Here is an 18,450-nt window from a genome sequence, read left to right on the forward strand (position 1 = left end):
ATATGTGTTTGACTTTATTAAATTGATCTGCACCATGAGAGGTGTTTTTGTGCGCTTGTTTTTTTATAGATTCCTGTATATATATATATATATATATATATATATATATATATATATATATATATATGTGTATATATATATATATATATATATATATATACACATATATATGTATATATATATACACACATATATATATATATATATATATATATATATATATATACACACATATATGTCCTTATACTGCCCCAGTGACAGGACTCTTGTACCCAGTATATATAAAATGGGCGGAGTCATCTGAGGGGCGGGGCAGGGCTAGTGCTCCCCCATCTTCAAAAGTCACCAGCCGCCACAGATTCTTTGTGGAAAGCTAAACCTAGGTAGACTTATATGCTTATTTCTAAGACATTAAACTGCCTCTTATATCAGTGCATTTTAACAGTTTTTTTACGGTTAGACACTGCTAGTTCATGTGTATCATATAATAGCATTGTGCTCACTCCCGGTGAGTTATTTAAGAGTCAGCACTGATTGGCTAAAATGTATGTCTGCCAAAAGAACTGGGATAAGGGACAGTCTGCAGAGGCTTAGAAACAAGGTAATCTCAGAGGTAAAAAGTATATTAATATAACTGTGTTGGTTATGCAAAACTAGGGAAGGGGTAATAAAGGGATTATCTATCTTTTAAACAATACTGGAGTAGACTGTCCCTTTAAATCTAAATACCACTTTAAGAATTACAACAAGAATACTAATGGATAATTCATAATCCTGTTTTAATTTTGAGATTAATATATATATTTATATTCTTTTTTTTCATCAAGGTTTCTAAAATGGCAGAAGTTCAGGAATTAATGGACAGATTGGAGAAAGCTGTTGTAAAACTGGAATCAGTACTGGCAAATTCACACTCTTCTTTATTAACAGATAATAATATTGCCAATGGAATTGATGAAGGTATGGTTATTTTGTATTCATTGTTAATTCAGGTTAGCAAATGCTTCTTATTATTATGTGTAACAAAAAAGTGATATAGTCATTGATTTCCCTTAGTTGCAGTAGACAATGATGAAGGACTAAAAAGATGCAGGTCTCTGAGAGGAAATAGAACACATACACCTTTCAGAGGTGAATGAATATTGTAGCGCAATAATTATATGCTCTAAATTGTCAAATCATTCTGTTTTGGAGCTACTTGCCATGAAATGTGGTGTGTTATTATCTATCACCTAGATTGCAAGTTTTGCGTTCGGGCTTTAACGCTGAAAAAATGGTAACGGTAACACCCATAAACTACCTATTAACCCCTAAACTGAGGCCCACTCGCATCGCAAACACTATATTAAACTTATTAACCCCTAATCTGCCGCTCCCGACATCTCCGCCACTAATAAAATTTATTAACCCCTATTCCGCCGCTCCCCAACATCGCTGCCACTATAATAAAGTTATTAACCCCTATTCCGCCGCTCCCCGACATCGCTGCCACTAAATATAGTTATTAACCCCTAAACCTCTGGTCTCCCACATCACTGCCACTAAATAAACCTATTAACCCCTAAACCACCAGCCCCCACATCACAAAAAACTAAATTAAACTATTAACCCATAAACCTAACAACTCCCTAACTTTAAATTAAAATTTCAAGATACCTATCTTAAAATAAATAAAAACTTACCTGGGAAATTAAAAAAACCTAAGTTTAAACTATATATTAAACTAACATTACTATTATACTAAAATTAAAATAACTATCAATTAAATAAATTAAATTACACATTAAAAAAAAAACTAACACTACTCAAAAAAATGTAAATCTACAATTACAAAAAATACTAAATTACAAAAAATATCAAACACTAAATTATGGAAAATAAACAAAATTATCCAAAATATTTAGATAGTGTTATTATGAGTGTAACTGTACTTTGTGATGCTTACAGAGTCGAGTGTTTCATTGTGAATATGTTACAGCAGTCCAGGGAGCCATGAAGGAGAGAAGGGCAAAAATTAAAACTAAACCCCTCCCATTTTTGCCAGGCATTTTTTTTTTAATTTTTATTAAGATACACTAACAGGCAGGTGCCCTTCAATTCAATGCGCCTGTAGGCACATGCCTACTGTGCCTAATGGGAAATCCAGCCCTGGCTGCACCAGCCCTGCAGGAAAAGAGATGCCAGGAACCTCCACTCACATAATTTAGACTACTTACCAGACAGTGCAGCAGAAGGGAAGCAATTCCACATGTGTCTAGTAATGAGCTCAAGTAAACACAGAGCTGCGTGAGGTTGGGGGCGGGTCCCAGTGCTCCACTATCAGAGGCCAGCAGATTGCAGATCTCTTGCAGAGAGTGCAGGGGCTGTTCAGGGAGACAGTGCAGCATGATACTTCTGCCTGTACTGTGCTCTCTGCTTCTCTGTGCTTCAGTGGATTCCACCTACCTCAGTCACAGTGATGACCAGCGTATCCCCCTGTTGTAAGGCAGAATAATCATGAAGCTGCCTCTATGCTTGCTATCCCTGATTTTGCCATACAATATGCTGGCCCAGCACACCCCTCATTAGCATATTTTACTATGGAACACTTTAACTAAACATAATATCTTTTTACAGTGGGTGGGGCTTGTGTGTGTAATGTTTACAGGGGCTCCATGTGAAGTTAGTAGCTCAACCTCACAACATTACACTACATGACAACAGTGCTACAGCCTACAGTAAGCTTAACAGCTACACCAGCACCACTACATGATGTCACACAGTCACAATAACATTTTGGGGCTAGCCATAGCACTCATGGGTGGGGATGGGGCTAAGACCAGGCAGGGGCGGGGGTGTGGCTAAGGCAACATGCAACCCACCGGGCATTTGCCAAGTATGCCCTATGGCCAGTCCGGGCCTGTATATCTGTTTATATATATATATATATATATATATATATATATATATATATATATATATAAACATATATATAAATGTAGATATATATTGTACCAAAACCAGAGCCTCTGAATCGGAGGCCGCACCCTCAATCAGACATGGACGGGGAGAAGATTTTTTGGACTGCTTAGACCTCTTCCAGTAAAACTAATGGGCACTGACCCTGACAGCATTCTCAAGAGCATTTAAAAATGACCTGGAATTTAGCTTTGCAGCCTTGCAAGCAGAGGGTTTAGTGCTCAAGATCAGCTATAGGCACTGGAGCATTTTGCAAATGCTATTATATTTATTTCCAAAAGGAACCAGAGGAATTCTGATACTGGGTGGAGAAAAAATATTTTTGGGCCCTGTTCTGATGAAAGGGACAAAACACAAATCTGAGCTTTAGATATACCCTTGGACTTCTTGTCCTAAGGAAGAAAAGCTCATTTACCCCTAGACCCAAACAAAATCTTCCTGTGAAGAAAGAGAAAAAAAGTCTAGAATTAGAAATCATGTCAGCAGACCAAGATTTTAGCCATATGCTCTTCTAGAAAGAACAGCTAAAGACTCACAAAATTAAAAATAGCATCACAAATTAAAGCATTTGCACATTTAAATAACATAAATTAAAGCATTTGCACATTTAAACAATATCCAGTGGCGTCACTAGGGTTGGTGTCACCCGGTGCGGTAAGTTATGGTGTCACCCCCCCCACCCAGAAAGCAGACACACACAAAAACACAGGCAAACACACATACAAACACTCAGACACACTTAAAACATACTCAGATGCACACACAAACACTCGGAAACACACTCAGACACACACACAAAAACACTGAGGCACACACACACAAAAACTCAGACACACACATACAAAATATGTAAACTGCACTGCATTAATTATAAAGCTCATGCCTAGAGCTGCTCCCTGGCTCAGCAGAGCATCAAATGAAAGATAAACAGAGCACTCTAAAATAAATCACTAAAGAAAAGGTTTAGGCGCAAACTAAGAAAATTCTGCTCTCTGACTCTGTTCCAAGTCTGTCAGTGCACAGCCCCGGGCCGCGTGCCTACCGCTTCTTATGGCCAATCACCTCTGCACTCTGCCCACCCCCAGACCCCCGCCTGCCCTCCTACCTGTTCAGTGTGCACTTAGTGTACCGTAACCGTAATGGTCTGGTGGGCATCATACGTGGCTCCTTCACTTTAAAGACAGTGTCAAACAGTCATGCGGTCAGGTGCCAGGCATCCCCTCATGATTTGCCAGTTCCCGTTTAGAGAGACAGCACAGCAGTGAGTGACTCCACTGCTCCACATGTCACTGAGCAGTGAGCACAGATAGGCAGGTTTAGGCTAGCAGCGCAACTTTGCAAGCCCCACGGCATGACCACAACATTCATAGCGAAATTGGGCAGGGGAGAAGCAAAGTACAAACAAGCAAAAGCAGCCGGGAAAACTATTTGTTGAAATTGCAGCACTGGCTCAAGGGGCAAAAAAATTGTGTGTCTACATCTTCCGCAGTCCCACCAATGTTCACAAATGCCAGCCCCTCTAATAAAAAAAAATCTATGCATCTCAACATTGTATTTCTTTGAATTTCAATAAAATTAACCCCTTAATGACAACTGACGTACCAGGTACGTCATGCATTAACAAGCAGTTAATGACAATGGACGTACCTGGTACGTCAGTTGTCTAAGAGAGTGCTGGAAGCGATCGCAATCGCTTCCAGCAGCTCTCAGGGTATTGCAGTGATGCCTCCATATGGAGGCATCCTGCAATACCTTTTTAGAAGACTCTGTGGCCCTCTCTGCACCTCTCTGCACCGGTAGCGATGGTGCCGGTTCGTTGGTGGGTGGGAGCGCAACAGGGAGGCGGGTGGGCGGCCCATCGCTACCCGGCATCCGGTTCCTAGAAGTGCAATGTGCACGCCGGGTGCCGGGAGCGTGCGGGGGCGCGCGTGCGCGCGCATTAGCTGGCCACTGACACCAATGAGGAGGGAAGAGGGGGGGGGAAAGGTTTTTTTTTGGGGTAGGGGTATTGTGGGGGGCGGCTACACTACAGAAAACCCCAAAAAAAAGCAAAAGAGCAAAAAATACTTTTGTTTTTGGGCAAATTGGGTACTGGCAGACAGCTGCCAGTACCCAAGATGGCCGCAATTAGATAGGGGAGAGGGTTAGAGAGCTGGGGGGGATCATGGAGGTTGGGGCTAAGGCAGGAGTCCATCACAGCTAAAATATTTTATTTTTTTTATAAAAAAAAAAAAAAAATCCTTTTATTTAGTACTGGCAGACTTTCTGCCAGTACTTAAGATGGCGGGGACATTTGTGGGGTGGGGGAGGGAAGAGAGCTGTTTGGGAGGGATCAGGGGGTGGGATGTGTCAGGTGGGAGGCTGATCTCTACCCTAAAGCTAAAATTAACCCTGCAAGCTTCCTACAACCTACCTAATTAACCCCTTCACTGCTGGGCATAATTTACGTGTGGTGCGCAGCAGCATTTAGCGGCCTTCTAATTACCAAAAAGCAATGCCAAAGCCATATAAGTCTGCTATTTCTGAACAAAGGGGATCCCAAATAAGCTTTTACAACAATTTGTGCCATAATAGCACAAGCTGTTTGTAAATAATTTCAGTGAGAAACCTAAAATTGTGAAAAATGTAAAGTTTTTTTTTTATTTGCTCGCATTTGGCGGTGAAATGGTGGAATAAAATATACCAAAATGTGCCTAGATCAATACTTTGGGTTGTCTTCTAACAAAAAATATATACATGTCAAGGGATATTCAGGTATTCCTGACAGATATCAGGGTTCCAATGTAACTAGCGCTAATTTTGAAAAAAAGTGGTTTGGAAATAGCTAAGTGCTACTTGTATTTATGGCCCTATAACTTGCAAAAAAAGCTAAGAACATGTAAACATTGGGTATTTCTAAACTCAGGACAAAATTTAGAAACTATTTAGCATGGGTGTTTTTTGGTGATTGTAGATGTGTAACAGATTTTGGGGGTCAAAGTTAGAAAAAGTGTGTTTTTTTTCCATTTTTTCCTCATATTTTATTATTTTTTTGTAGTAAATTATAAGACATGATGAAAATAATGGTATCTTTAGAAAGTCCATTTAATGGCGAGAAAAACGGTATATAATATGTGTGGGTACAGTAAATGAGTAAGAGGAAAATTACAGCTAAACACAAACACCGCAGAAATGTAAAAATAGCCATTGTCATTAAGGGTAAGAAAATTGAAAAATGGTCCGGTCATTAAGGGGTTAAAAAAAAAATTATTTTTTTTGTGTCACCCCCTGGTGGGTGTCACCCGGGTGCGGCCCGCACCCCCTAGTGACGCCACTGACAATATCAAATATGCTGTGCAATGTGCAAATGTACTGTGCAAACAAAAGTTTTAATGTCAAGGGACCCTTTGTGCAAATAACTACTGACCAGCCCTGGGTAACACATGGAGATCGCCACTTTAAGATTTAATAGGAGACTAATTTTCATCTTTTTGAGATTAGCTACCCTAGGCTGTGTGCATGCTTATAATTACATAATTGCATTCCAAAGATTCTTTTAAATCATCTGTGGAATTCAAGTACGTAATTGTGAGCATGCGCACATCGAGGTAGCTAATCTCGACAAGTTAGCTTTTTTCAACAGGACACCGGCACCAGTGGAGCACTTGGAGTCTGAAGTGACAGTCACGTAGTCCCGGCCATAATTACTGTCACCCTACCCTGTGCAGTTAAATAAAAAGTTAGTGTGACTGTGCCAACTTGCCTGCTATTGTTTTTTGTTTTTTATTTATAAGATTCGGACCGTACCGATGTTACTTGATATGTCATGTGCTGCTTTTTTATTGTTGTGTAATCAATGAGAACACTGTGCTGCAAACTAGAGAGGATCAGTCTCATGACTTTCTTTTTCTGACACTGCTCCTTGTCTGATCTAAGAAGAATTTTGAATGCATAGGGCAGCAAAAAATCTAAATACCCCACTTATGTCAAGTAAAAAAAATACAGTACTCTGCTATTGGAGGAAACCAGTAGGAAGCCAAAACCAGTGCTGAAACATAACAGCGGGGAACTGGAAAAGGAGTATATTGACGAACCAACAGGAAGAGGCAAAGGACAAGTCCTTGCAACCCCCATGTCAAGGCTTGTGACTAAATCCTCATCAGTGAAATATGTCACTTCCAATATTCCAAACACATCCCTCCAAGAAGCAACTTTACACTGAGGGGAAATGGGCATCAACTTAATCAGAGACCCCCTCTCTCTGAAGAATCAAATACTCCTCTTCATTCTTCAAAGACAAGACTGAGGTACTGGTGAGGTGGGAGGGGTTTTATAGAGTTCTTGAGGTTTGGGAATCTTTGCCTCCTGCTAGTGGTAGGGAAGAGTAATTTCCAGGAGTAATGGATTGTGGACTCTTACCACCTATATGAAAGAAAAAAACCTAACGCTAAACTCCAAAGTTTAGACTCACCATCATGAATGTGGATCCTTTGGGGGGCAGCAGCAAGCCCATGGCAGCGCTCCTTGGTCCCCTGGCAGCACTCAGTTTTCTTGGGCGGAACTCTTCTGATCTTCCTTCTGATTCTTCTTTATGCCCCTTATATAGGAGTGCCCCTGCATTTCTGTTGTCTGAATTTTTACTTTCAATTCAAATCAGCCAATAGAAAAAGCTTTAATTTCTACATATATATTTATATATTTATAATTATTATTATTATTATTATTATTATTAACAGGTATTTGTAGATATTCTGTATATATTCCTATAGATATATAGTGATAGATATATACTTTATATTAACATTATCACACACACACACACACATATATATATATATATATATATATATATATATATAGAGAGAGAGAGAGAGAGAGAGAGAGAGAAATGAGAGAGAAATATATTAAAAAATAATATTTTTCTTTCTTTGTAAAGAACATTGGAATGTAAAATATGCAAAACGCGCTTTGATGTCAGGTTACCGCACATGAAGAATTAGTAATCTTAAAACACGTTATGTAAATATTAAATATTAAAAAATAGTAATAATAATTATTATACTTAAAATATACATATATATATTTTATTAATTTATATATATATATATATATATATATATTATATATATATATATATATATATTTATATATATATAGAGACAAAAGATAAATGAACCAGTAGAAAGAATCCACTGAATCACTCCCAGGCGCTCACTGTCAAATAAAGCAATGCCACAAGGTATATACTCTATACCCAGCACCTCATAGAGGTATATATATTTTCAGTAGGTAGTATCCAGCTGCCAAAACCCAAAAAGAATAGAGGAGACCTATCACTCCTCAAAAAGGGACATAAAAAGAAAGGGGCAGGGTGGCGCAGACAGCTCAAACTAAAAATATATAATAAATAAATATATAAAATTTATACAGTTTATAGTAAAATATTATAGCAATGCATAGTTAAAAATAACATAAAATAAATAAATAATATAATGCAGTATGTTACAAATGTCCATAAGCAATATCAAAAATCCTAAACGATCAGAGGTAATCAGGAGCACATCAAATGTAGAGGATAGAGTCTTCAGGTTTTAATCCCCTATTAGATGTGCACTTACTTGAATGAACCTCAATCACATGAGGTAAGAATGTAGCACTTTCAAAACAGAATGAGGCACTCCCTGTAGAAAAGATAGAATCATCCACTGGATCTCCCAGAATGCAGACTTCTGTATCTTGGAATATGGATAGTAGAATCCTCCAAAGGTCCTCGTGCTCTCTTTAGTAAGTAGTAACTTCCAATTCCAGAGTTGGTGTCATTAGTACTACTTTACCTACTATCTTGGTACTATAATAATGTTATTGTGCTGGATATTCATTCCTCTGAGTGCAATTCTCTAAGGTGCCCCAATTCGACTGGTCCAACTCTAAATCCTTTTGCCACAGAGGGCTGAAACATTCCTGCTTTTACATACATACATACATATAAAAGAACATTTTCCTGTATGTGAAAAACATTGGAATGTGAAATAATAATTACTCCTGTCAGGTATAGTGCTGTGGGATTGTTATGGTGTCCATTGAAGTCTATATTGAGATGAAGCACGGTTGTGATATCCGAACTCCTTTAGTTAAAGGCGGCACATCGGGTTTCGCTTGCACACAAAAAATGTAATTTCAGCTTGTAATATAGGAGCTAACCCACACCAGAATCTTTACTTCCAGAGGTGTAATCGCTCAAGGCTAAATAGTGCACCACCACTTGTAATCTGGCCCACTTTAAAGATACATCATACTACTCATTATAATCTTTGCTCTATATAAAAGATGCACCACACTGATAGATCTGTGAGAGTTGTCATTATATGTGATGGATCAGTGATAACATAGTTAACTATCACTTGTGCACAAGCATCCATTTCCTGCAGATTTCAAAATAATTTACAGCCAGATTACGAGTTTTAAGCGCTATAGGGAAGTAAACGACCGCAGCATTTTTGGCGGTATTTCACTCCCTATAGCGCTGGTATTACGAGAAAAAGCCGGCGTTTGTGGGCGATATGGCAGCGTTGAGCTCCATACCGCATACAAATACCAGCGCTGCTTTCAGCTGCTGTTACGTGCTTGTGCACGATTTCCCTATAGACAACAATGTGGAGAGCCAGCTAAAAAAAAGCCTAACATCTGCAATCACAGAGCGTAAAGCTCCGTAACGCAGCCCCATTGATGTCTATGGGGAATTTTTTTTTTATGTTTAAACCTAACACCCTAACATAAACCCAGAGCCTAAACACCCCTAATCTGCTGACCCCAACATTGCCGCAACCTACATTACTGTTATTAACCCCATATCTGCTGCCCCCAACATCGCCGCCACCTATCTACACTTATTAACCCCTAATCTTCTGCCCCCAATGTCGTCGCAACCTAAGTACACTTATTAACCCCTAATCTGCTGCCCCCAATGTTGCCGCCACCTAACTACACTTATTAACCCCTAATCTGCTGCCCCCAATGTTGCCGCCACCTAACTACACTTATTAACCCCTAATCTGCTGCTCCAATGTCGCTGCCACCTAACTACACTTATTAACCCCTAATCTGCTGCCCCAACATTGCCGCAACCTACATTACTGTTATTAACCCCTAATCTGCTGTCCCCAACATCGTCGCCACCTAACTACACTTATTAACCCCTAATCTGCTGCCTCCAATGTCGTCGCCACCTAACTACACTTATTAACCCCTAATCTGCTGCCCCAATGTCACTGCCACCTAACTACACTTATTAACCCCTAATCTGCTGCCCCCAATGTCGCTGCCACCTAACTACACTTATTAACCCCTAATCTGCTGCCCCAATGTCAGCGCCACCTAACTACACTTATTAACCCCTAATCTGCTGCCCCAACATCGCCGCAACCTACATTACTGTTATTAACCCCTAATCTGCTGCCCCCAACACCGCCGCCACCTAACTACACTTATTAACCCCTAATCTTCTGCCCCCAACATCGCCGCCACCTAACTACACTTATTAACCCCTAATCTGCTGCCCCAATGTCGCCGCCACTTAACTACACTTATTAACCCCTAATATGCTGCCCCTAATGTCGCCGCCACCTAACTACACTTATTAACCCCTAATCTGCTGCCCCCAATGTCGCTGCCACTATACTAAAGTTATTAACCCCTAAACCTAACCCTAAGTCTAACCCTAACGTAACCCTAACACCCACTAACTTTAACATAATTAAAGTAATTCCAAATAAAAATTACAATTAATACCTAAATTATTCCTATTTAAAACTAAATACTTACTTGTAAAATAAAACCTAAGCTAGCTACAATATAACTAATAGTTATATTGTATCTAGCTTATGTTTTATTTTTATTTCACAGGTAAGTTTGTATTTATTTTAACCAGGTAGATTAGTTATTAAATAGTTATTAACTATTTACTAACTACCTAGTTAAAATAAATACAAATTTACCTGTAAAATAAAACCTAACCTGTGTTACAGTAAAACCTAACATTACACTAAAATTAAATAAATTACAATAATCAAATACAATTAACTAAATTACAAAAAAAACACTAAATTACACAAAATAAAAAAGAAATTATCAAATATTTAAACTAATTACTCCTAATCTAATAGCCCTATCAAAATAAAAAAGCCCCCCAAAATAATAAAACCCCTAGCTTAAACTAAACTGCCAATAGCCCATTGCCCCAAAGATATCAGCTCTTTTACTTGGCAAATAAAAATACAAACATCCCCCCAACAGTAAAACCCACCACCCCTACAACCAACCCCCCCCCCAAATAAAATTCTATCTAAAAAATCTAAGATACCCATTGCCCTGAAAAGAGCATTTGGAGGGGCATTGCCCTTAAAAGGGCATTCAGCTCTTTTAGATTGCCCAAACACTAAGCTAAAAATAAAACCCACCCAATAAACCCTTAATAAAACCTAACACTAACCCCCGAAGATCCTCTTACAGTTTTGGAAGATCGGACATCCATCCTCATCCAGCCAGCGAAGTCCTCATCCACGCTGCAAGAAGTCCTCAACAAAGCCGGGAGAAGTCTTCATCCAAGCGGCAAGAAGTCATCATCCAGACGGGCAGAAGTCTTCATCCAGACGGCATCTTCTATCTTCATCCTTCCGGCGCGGAGCGGGTCCATCTTCAAGACATCCGGCGTGGAGCATCCTCTTCATACGGTCCCAGCCGTACACTGAAGGTTCCCTTTAAGGGACGTCATCCAAGATGGCGTCCCTTGAATTCCGATTGGCTGATAGAATTCTATCAAGGTAAGCTATGAGATAGGAGCTTACCTTTTGTCGATTGAAGCCTGTATCCCAATAAACCTGTGGATATACTAAGAGACCCAGCGTTCTTTCTTTCCTCATCTCATGTTAATAACTTTAGTATAGTGGCGGCGACATTGGGGGGCAGCAGATTAGGGGTTAATAAGTGTAGTTAAGTGGAGACAATTTTGGGGGCAGCAGATTAGGGGTTAATAACAGTAATGTAGGTTGCGGCGATGTTAGGAACAGCAGATTAGGGCTTAATAAGTGTATGTAGGTGGCGACAACATTGGGGACAGCAGATTAAGGGTTAATAATAACTAGTGTTTGCGATGTGGGAGTGTGGCAGTTTAGGGGTTAATATGTTTATTATAGTGGTGGCGATGTCCGGAGTGGCAGATTAGGAGTTAATAATTTTATTTTACTGTTTGCGATGCGGGAGGGCCTCAGTTTAGGGGTTAATAGGTAGTTTATGGGTGTTAGTGTACTTTGTAACACTTTAGTTATGAGTTTTATGTTACAGCTTTGTAGCGTAAAACTTATAACTGCTGACTTTAGATGGCGCTACGGATCTTGTAGTTATAGAGTGTATCTATTATAGAGTAATACCGGCGCTATGGAAGTCCCATTGAAAAAATACTTTTTAAAAAGTGCGGTACTTACGTTGCGTGACGAACAAAAAGGTGTGCGGTACACCTATACCTACAACACCTGTAGTGAAAAAGAGCCATAATGATGCTTTTTCACTCATAACGCACAACTCGTAAACTAGCTGTTAATTAGCTTTTATGTCTTAATGTAATATTATTTTTAACATATTTAGTCTACCTGCACTGTCCCTTTAAAGGGACGGTAAAGTCAAAATTAAACGCTAATTATTCACATGGAGCATACAATCTTAATACATTTTCCTATTGACTTCTATTATAAAATCCATGTGTCTCCTCTGTTCTTTTTTTTTTACGGTGCTATATTCTCTGTTTTTCTTTTATAATATAAAATAGTTAACGTATTTATTATTGAAAGTTCTTTGAATCCTGTAGGCAAAAAAAATCTATAAAATGGTGTTAGAATTTTTCACATCATTAGTGCAGCTCAGGTTTTATGGACCCTTAAGCCACAAGCTTGGATGTTTTGTTTGCTAAAGTATTTCATCTTGAGATGAACATGAGAGAACAGAGAGATCAAAATCTGTATATAAAATTCCTTATCATTTAAACATAAATGGGAGCACTAAGATGTAATTTTCATGTCTTCTGCAATTTAGACAGCAGGGTTGCAGATTGGGGAAAGCTTTTATCTGTAGTTACCTATTGCCTGTCAGCTATTTATGATAGTCACTGTGTGCTTCATACAGTATATAACACATTTACAATCAAATACCTCTTGTTCTTTACAGGTCTTGCTCCATTTGTAGAAGCTTTTGATTTTCTACTGACAGGGGCTCTTGGAGAATATATCAAGAACAGCAAGATCATAGGTGGTGATGTGGAGATTCATGTGAGTATTCTCTGCTGGCATCTACATAGGCATGGGATTTTACAGTAGGGTGGAAAGATATGATAGAAACTAGGCTTGTATATTCATTTCAAATGTGAAATCACAATGAAAACACAAATATTTGTTTTGTTTTCACTAGCACTATCTAATTTAAAGGGACAGGAAACACAAAAAAATTTCTTTCACAATTTAGAAAGAGCATGCAATTTTAAACAACTTTCCAATTTACTTCTTGTATCTAATTTGCTATATTCTTTGTTGAAAAGCATATCATGATAGGCTCAGTAGCTGCTGATTGGTGGCTGCACATACATGCCTTGTGGGATTGGTTTATCCATGTGCATTGCTATTTCTTCAACAAAGGATGTCTGAAGAATGAAGCAAATAAAATAATAGAAGTAAATTGGAATGTTGTTTAAAATGTTATTCTCTATCTGAATCATGAAAGAAAAAAATTTGGGTTTCATGTCCCTTTAAAGAAAAAAAAATCATCAGTATTCATTAGTTTCCTTTAAATGAGCTTTAAAGGGTTAAATAATTACCTCTAGCGTGCTGGAGAGCCGCGCTAATTCAGATGTTGCGCAAATAGGGGGCTTTGCGCAGCGGATCCCAGACCCTGCGTTTGTTTCATGAAAATTCATGTAAATATTGCCCGAATATTCAGTATTTGTTTTGTTTTAAAGGCAATGAATACTTATTTGGAAAACTAATTTTTCCGAATATTTGTTCCAAAACATTTGACCAAAACAAATTTTTTTGCTGATTGATGTGAGAGCCAGCAAGTCAGGCATTAATGCCAAGCAGTCTTGTCCAATCCACTTGTAACCTAGGGAGATAGTAGTCTAAGTGAACATCAGCCATCTTTACTTCAGCTTCTGAACAGTTCAGTCGTCAGTTTGTTGGGGGGGGGGGGGGCGGAGTTTGGGGGAAAAAATATTTTTTTTGCGCATAATCAGATTATTTTTACTGCATTATTTTTATTTTTTCTCACTCTGGGGACCAGGGATTTATAATTTTTCTTTACTTATTTAGTTTTAAAGAGCTGTAGTTTAATATATGTTGCAGTGGGGGCATAACTGGGACTGGTATGTAGGTCTCCTGCCTCTGGGCCAGATTACAAGTGGCAAGCAGATTACTAACTGCGCTCAAAGTAGAAAATTAGGATGCTGCAACAGTGCTGGTATTACAAGCTGAAAGTAAAAAGTTAGCGTGAGAGTGAAAGATTCAGGTGCACTAACTTCAGGACTTCAGATATTGCGACCAAACTAATTCTTCCCAATAGACTTCTATGAGGTGTGCTACAACAAACCTATTAACTACTGCTCATGCACTTACCCAACACCCCTAGTCAAAAAGGATAATCTTCCTGGAGTCATTCTGAAGTAACCGATGACTCCAGACTAGTCATCAGAAGCCATCCTGAAGTATGCCCACAGGCCAAAATATTTAAATGAGATGACTCTAGATGTCATTCACTGGCTGTTCATGCTTGTGAAGTAATCAGTAAGGTAATCTGCTAATCATTCTGAAGTTATTACCCAGACCACTATGGTCTCTAAAGTAATCCTATTTGTCTTGGGACTGCACTAGAACAACTGCGCTAAAGCCAAAGATGCTTTAGGAATACTTTATATTCCTATGTTCTTAACATAGAAGATTTTAAATAAATATATATGAATATATATATTTAATATGAATATTTTTTTGTAAAATATTTATCGATACCTATATATGTATATGAATTTATACAGAAATAGACACATACATATATTGTATATACAGATATACATAGAAATATATATTTAAAAACAATTCTAAGTGAAGAACAAGCTTAAATTCCTGCTTTTTCAAATAAAGATACAACGAGAACAAATACAATTTGATAATAGGAGTAAATTAGAAAGTTGCTTAAAATTGCATGCTCTATCTGAATCATGGAAGAAAAAATCTGGGTTTAGTTTTCATTTAAGAATAAATCACTCTGGGCCAAATTACGAGTGGAGAGCAAATTAACTCTCCCGCTTGAGCGTTAATTGCGCTAGAAATAAGATTTTTGCGCTCGTCGGATTATGCTCGTATTATGAGTTGAAAGTAAACTGTTTTCGCACTAACCCAATGTGCAAAAATCCAAACTTACGCTTAGATAACGAGTTTTGCGGTAAGGTGAAAAAGCAGCGTTAACAGGTCCTAACGCTGCTTTTTTATGCCATCTGCTATTACGAGTCTTGCATGTATAGGTGTACCGCACACTTTTTTGGCCTTACCGCAAACCTACTTACGTAAAGTTCAAAAGCCTTTTTTCTATGGGACTTCCATAGCGCCGGTATTACGAGTTTGTCCTGGGAGGCCAAAAAGTGAGCGGTACACCCTCTACCTCCAAGATTCCTACATCAGTAATTATGCGTTTTACACTACAACGCTGTAGCATAAAACTCATAACTAAAGTGCTAAAAAGTACACTAACACCCATAAACTACCTATTACCCCTAAACTGAGGCCCTCCCGCATCGCAAACACTATAATAAAAATTTTAACCCCTAATCTGCCGCTACTAGAATAAACATATTAACCCCTAAACCGCCACACTATTTAATAACTACCTAGATAAAATAAATACAAATTTACCTGTAAAATAAAACCTAACCTAAGTTACACTAACACCTAACACTACAATTAAATAAAACCTAACCTAAGTTACACTAACACCTAACAATACAATTAAATAAATTCCCTACATTAAATACAATTAAATAATTGAAATTAAATTAGCTAAATCACAAACAAAACACTAAATTACAGAAAATAAAAAACAAATTACAAGATCTTTAAACTAGTTACATCTAATCTAATAGCCCTATCAAAATAAACAAAGCCCCCCCAAAATAAAAAAAACCCTAGCCTAAACTAAACTACCAATAGCCCTTAAAAGGGCCTTTTGCGGGGCATTGCCCCAAAGAAATCAGCTCTTTTACCTGTAAAAGAAAATACAAACAACCCACCAACAGTAAAACCCACCACCCACACAACCAACCCCCCAAATAAAATCCTAACTAAAAAACCTAAGCTCCCCATTGCCCTGAAAAGGGCATTTGGATGGGCATTGCCCTTAAAAGGGCATTTAGCTCTACTGCTGCCCAAAGCCCTAACCTAAAAATAAACCCCACCCAATACACTCTTAAAAAATCCTAATACTAACCCCCGAAGATTCACTTACTGGGAGAAGTCTTCATCCAAGCGGCAAGATGTCCTCAACGAAGCGGGCAGAAGTGGTCCTCCAGATGGGCAGAAGTCATCCTCCAGACGGGCAGAAGTCTTCATCCAGATGGCATCTTCTATCTTCATCCTTCCGACGCAGAGCGGCTCCATCTTCAAGACATCCGGCGCGGAGCATCCTCTTCAATCGACGTCTTCTTCGGAATGAATATCTCTTTAAGTGACGTCATCCAAGATGGCGTCCCTTAGATTCCGATTGGCTGATAGAATTCTATCAGCCAATTGGAATTAAGGTAGAAAAAATCCTATTGGCTAGGGTTAGACTTAGGTTTAGGGGTTAATAAATTTAGAATAGCTGCGGCGACGTTGGGGGCGGCAGATTAGGGGCTAATAAATGTAGGTAGGTTGCGGTGACATTGGGGGAGGGAGATTAGGGGTTAATAAATATAATGTAGGTGTCGGCAATGTTGGGGGCAGCAGATTAGGTGTTAATAAGTATAATGTAGATGGGGCGATGTCCGGAGCGGCAGATTAGGGGTTAATAAGTATAATGTAGGTGTCGGCGATATCGGGGCCGGCAGATTAGGGGTAAATAAGTGTAAGATTATGGGTGTTTAGACTCGGGGTTCATGTTAGGGTGTTAGGAATCAATGGGGCTGCGTTACTGAGCTTTACGCTGCTTTTTGGCAGGTGTTGGACTTTTTCTCAGCCGGCTCTCCCCATTGAAGTCTATGGGGAAATCATGCACGAGCACGTACGACCAGCTCACCGCTGACTTAAGCGGCGCTGGTATTGGAGTGCGGTATGGAGCTCAATTTTTCTCTATGCTCACTTCTTGCCTTTTAACGCCGGGTTTGTAAAAATCCATAATACCAGCGCTGCAGGTAAGTGAGCGGTGAGAAAAAAACTGCACGTTAGCACCGCACAGCTCATAATGCAAGACTCGTAATATACCCGTTAGAATATTGTGTGTGCGTTCATATATTCCTCCATAGAAGTCAATGGAGAAACACCCACTCTCGCACAAACACGATCACATATTCTCTTTTGCCCTAACCTGACATGAAAATATCAATATTTCACATATGTTCTGCACATAACAGAATATGTTATATTTATTCATAAATAAATATTTCTACATATATATGATGTTTTTTGGTACAAGATATATCTATACATATATATATATATATATATATATATATATATATGTATATATATATATATATATATATGATTATATATAGGTACATATTCTGCTATGCGCAGAACATTGGAATGTGAAATATTTTCAGTAAAAACACAGTATAACACATTATTAAAAATGAATATTTCATAAATATTCTTTTACATGTTTTCATCTACTTAATGGCGAAGGGCTCCAATGCACTTATATATATATATATATATATATATATATATACATATATATATATATATATATATCATGTACACAGAAGAAAGACGTACCTGGAATGTATTCCTGGTACAATTAAAGACAGGGTATCAGCACTCTTTTAGAAAAACTCCCAAATCATAAATATAATTCAATAGCTTTAATCGTGGTAGTCACATCCCCCACATCATGGGAATAGATCCATGCAAATTATAAAAAGCACATAAGCATACAAGTTCGGCTCATGAATGACAAATTTAAAGAACCTGACCGGTCAGGGATACACAAAGAGCACATCTGTGGCAGAGTACAAATATCAATAAAATGGCTTAATCACAGAATTGTATAGTAGACCACTACACCCAACTGCACACAGAACCCCCCAGACTAACGGCTGGAAGGTATATCCTGGGCAGATTGTGGAACCGGGATCTAAGTGGTTAGTATAGCAATATCTGTGTTATGCAACATTTATTAAGTGGTTTACACTGGTTGGAATGTACATAAATGTTAGCATTAACAAAGTATCATTTGTTATATCAAGTGAGACCTCCTCTGGTGGGGACTGTACACACCATTGTGGATACC

The 18,450-nt window shown here is 38.5% G+C and overlaps 1 protein-coding gene across 2 annotated transcripts in view; it reads left to right on the top strand.

Moving 5' to 3' along the window:
• CAP2 (cyclase associated actin cytoskeleton regulatory protein 2) overlaps nt 1-18,450 on the top strand; it is a 375,422-nt gene that overhangs the window by 137,778 nt on the left and 219,194 nt on the right. For both annotated transcript variants that reach the window (XM_053714772.1, XM_053714773.1), the window contains 2 exons: nt 828-960; nt 13,153-13,253. In XM_053714772.1, coding sequence (XP_053570747.1) covers nt 828-960; nt 13,153-13,253 — 234 coding nt within the window. The remainder of the gene's footprint in view (nt 1-827; nt 961-13,152; nt 13,254-18,450) is intronic.

This window comes from Bombina bombina, chromosome 5, assembly GCF_027579735.1.
Source record: "Bombina bombina isolate aBomBom1 chromosome 5, aBomBom1.pri, whole genome shotgun sequence".
NCBI classification, from domain to species: domain Eukaryota; kingdom Metazoa; phylum Chordata; class Amphibia; order Anura; family Bombinatoridae; genus Bombina; species Bombina bombina.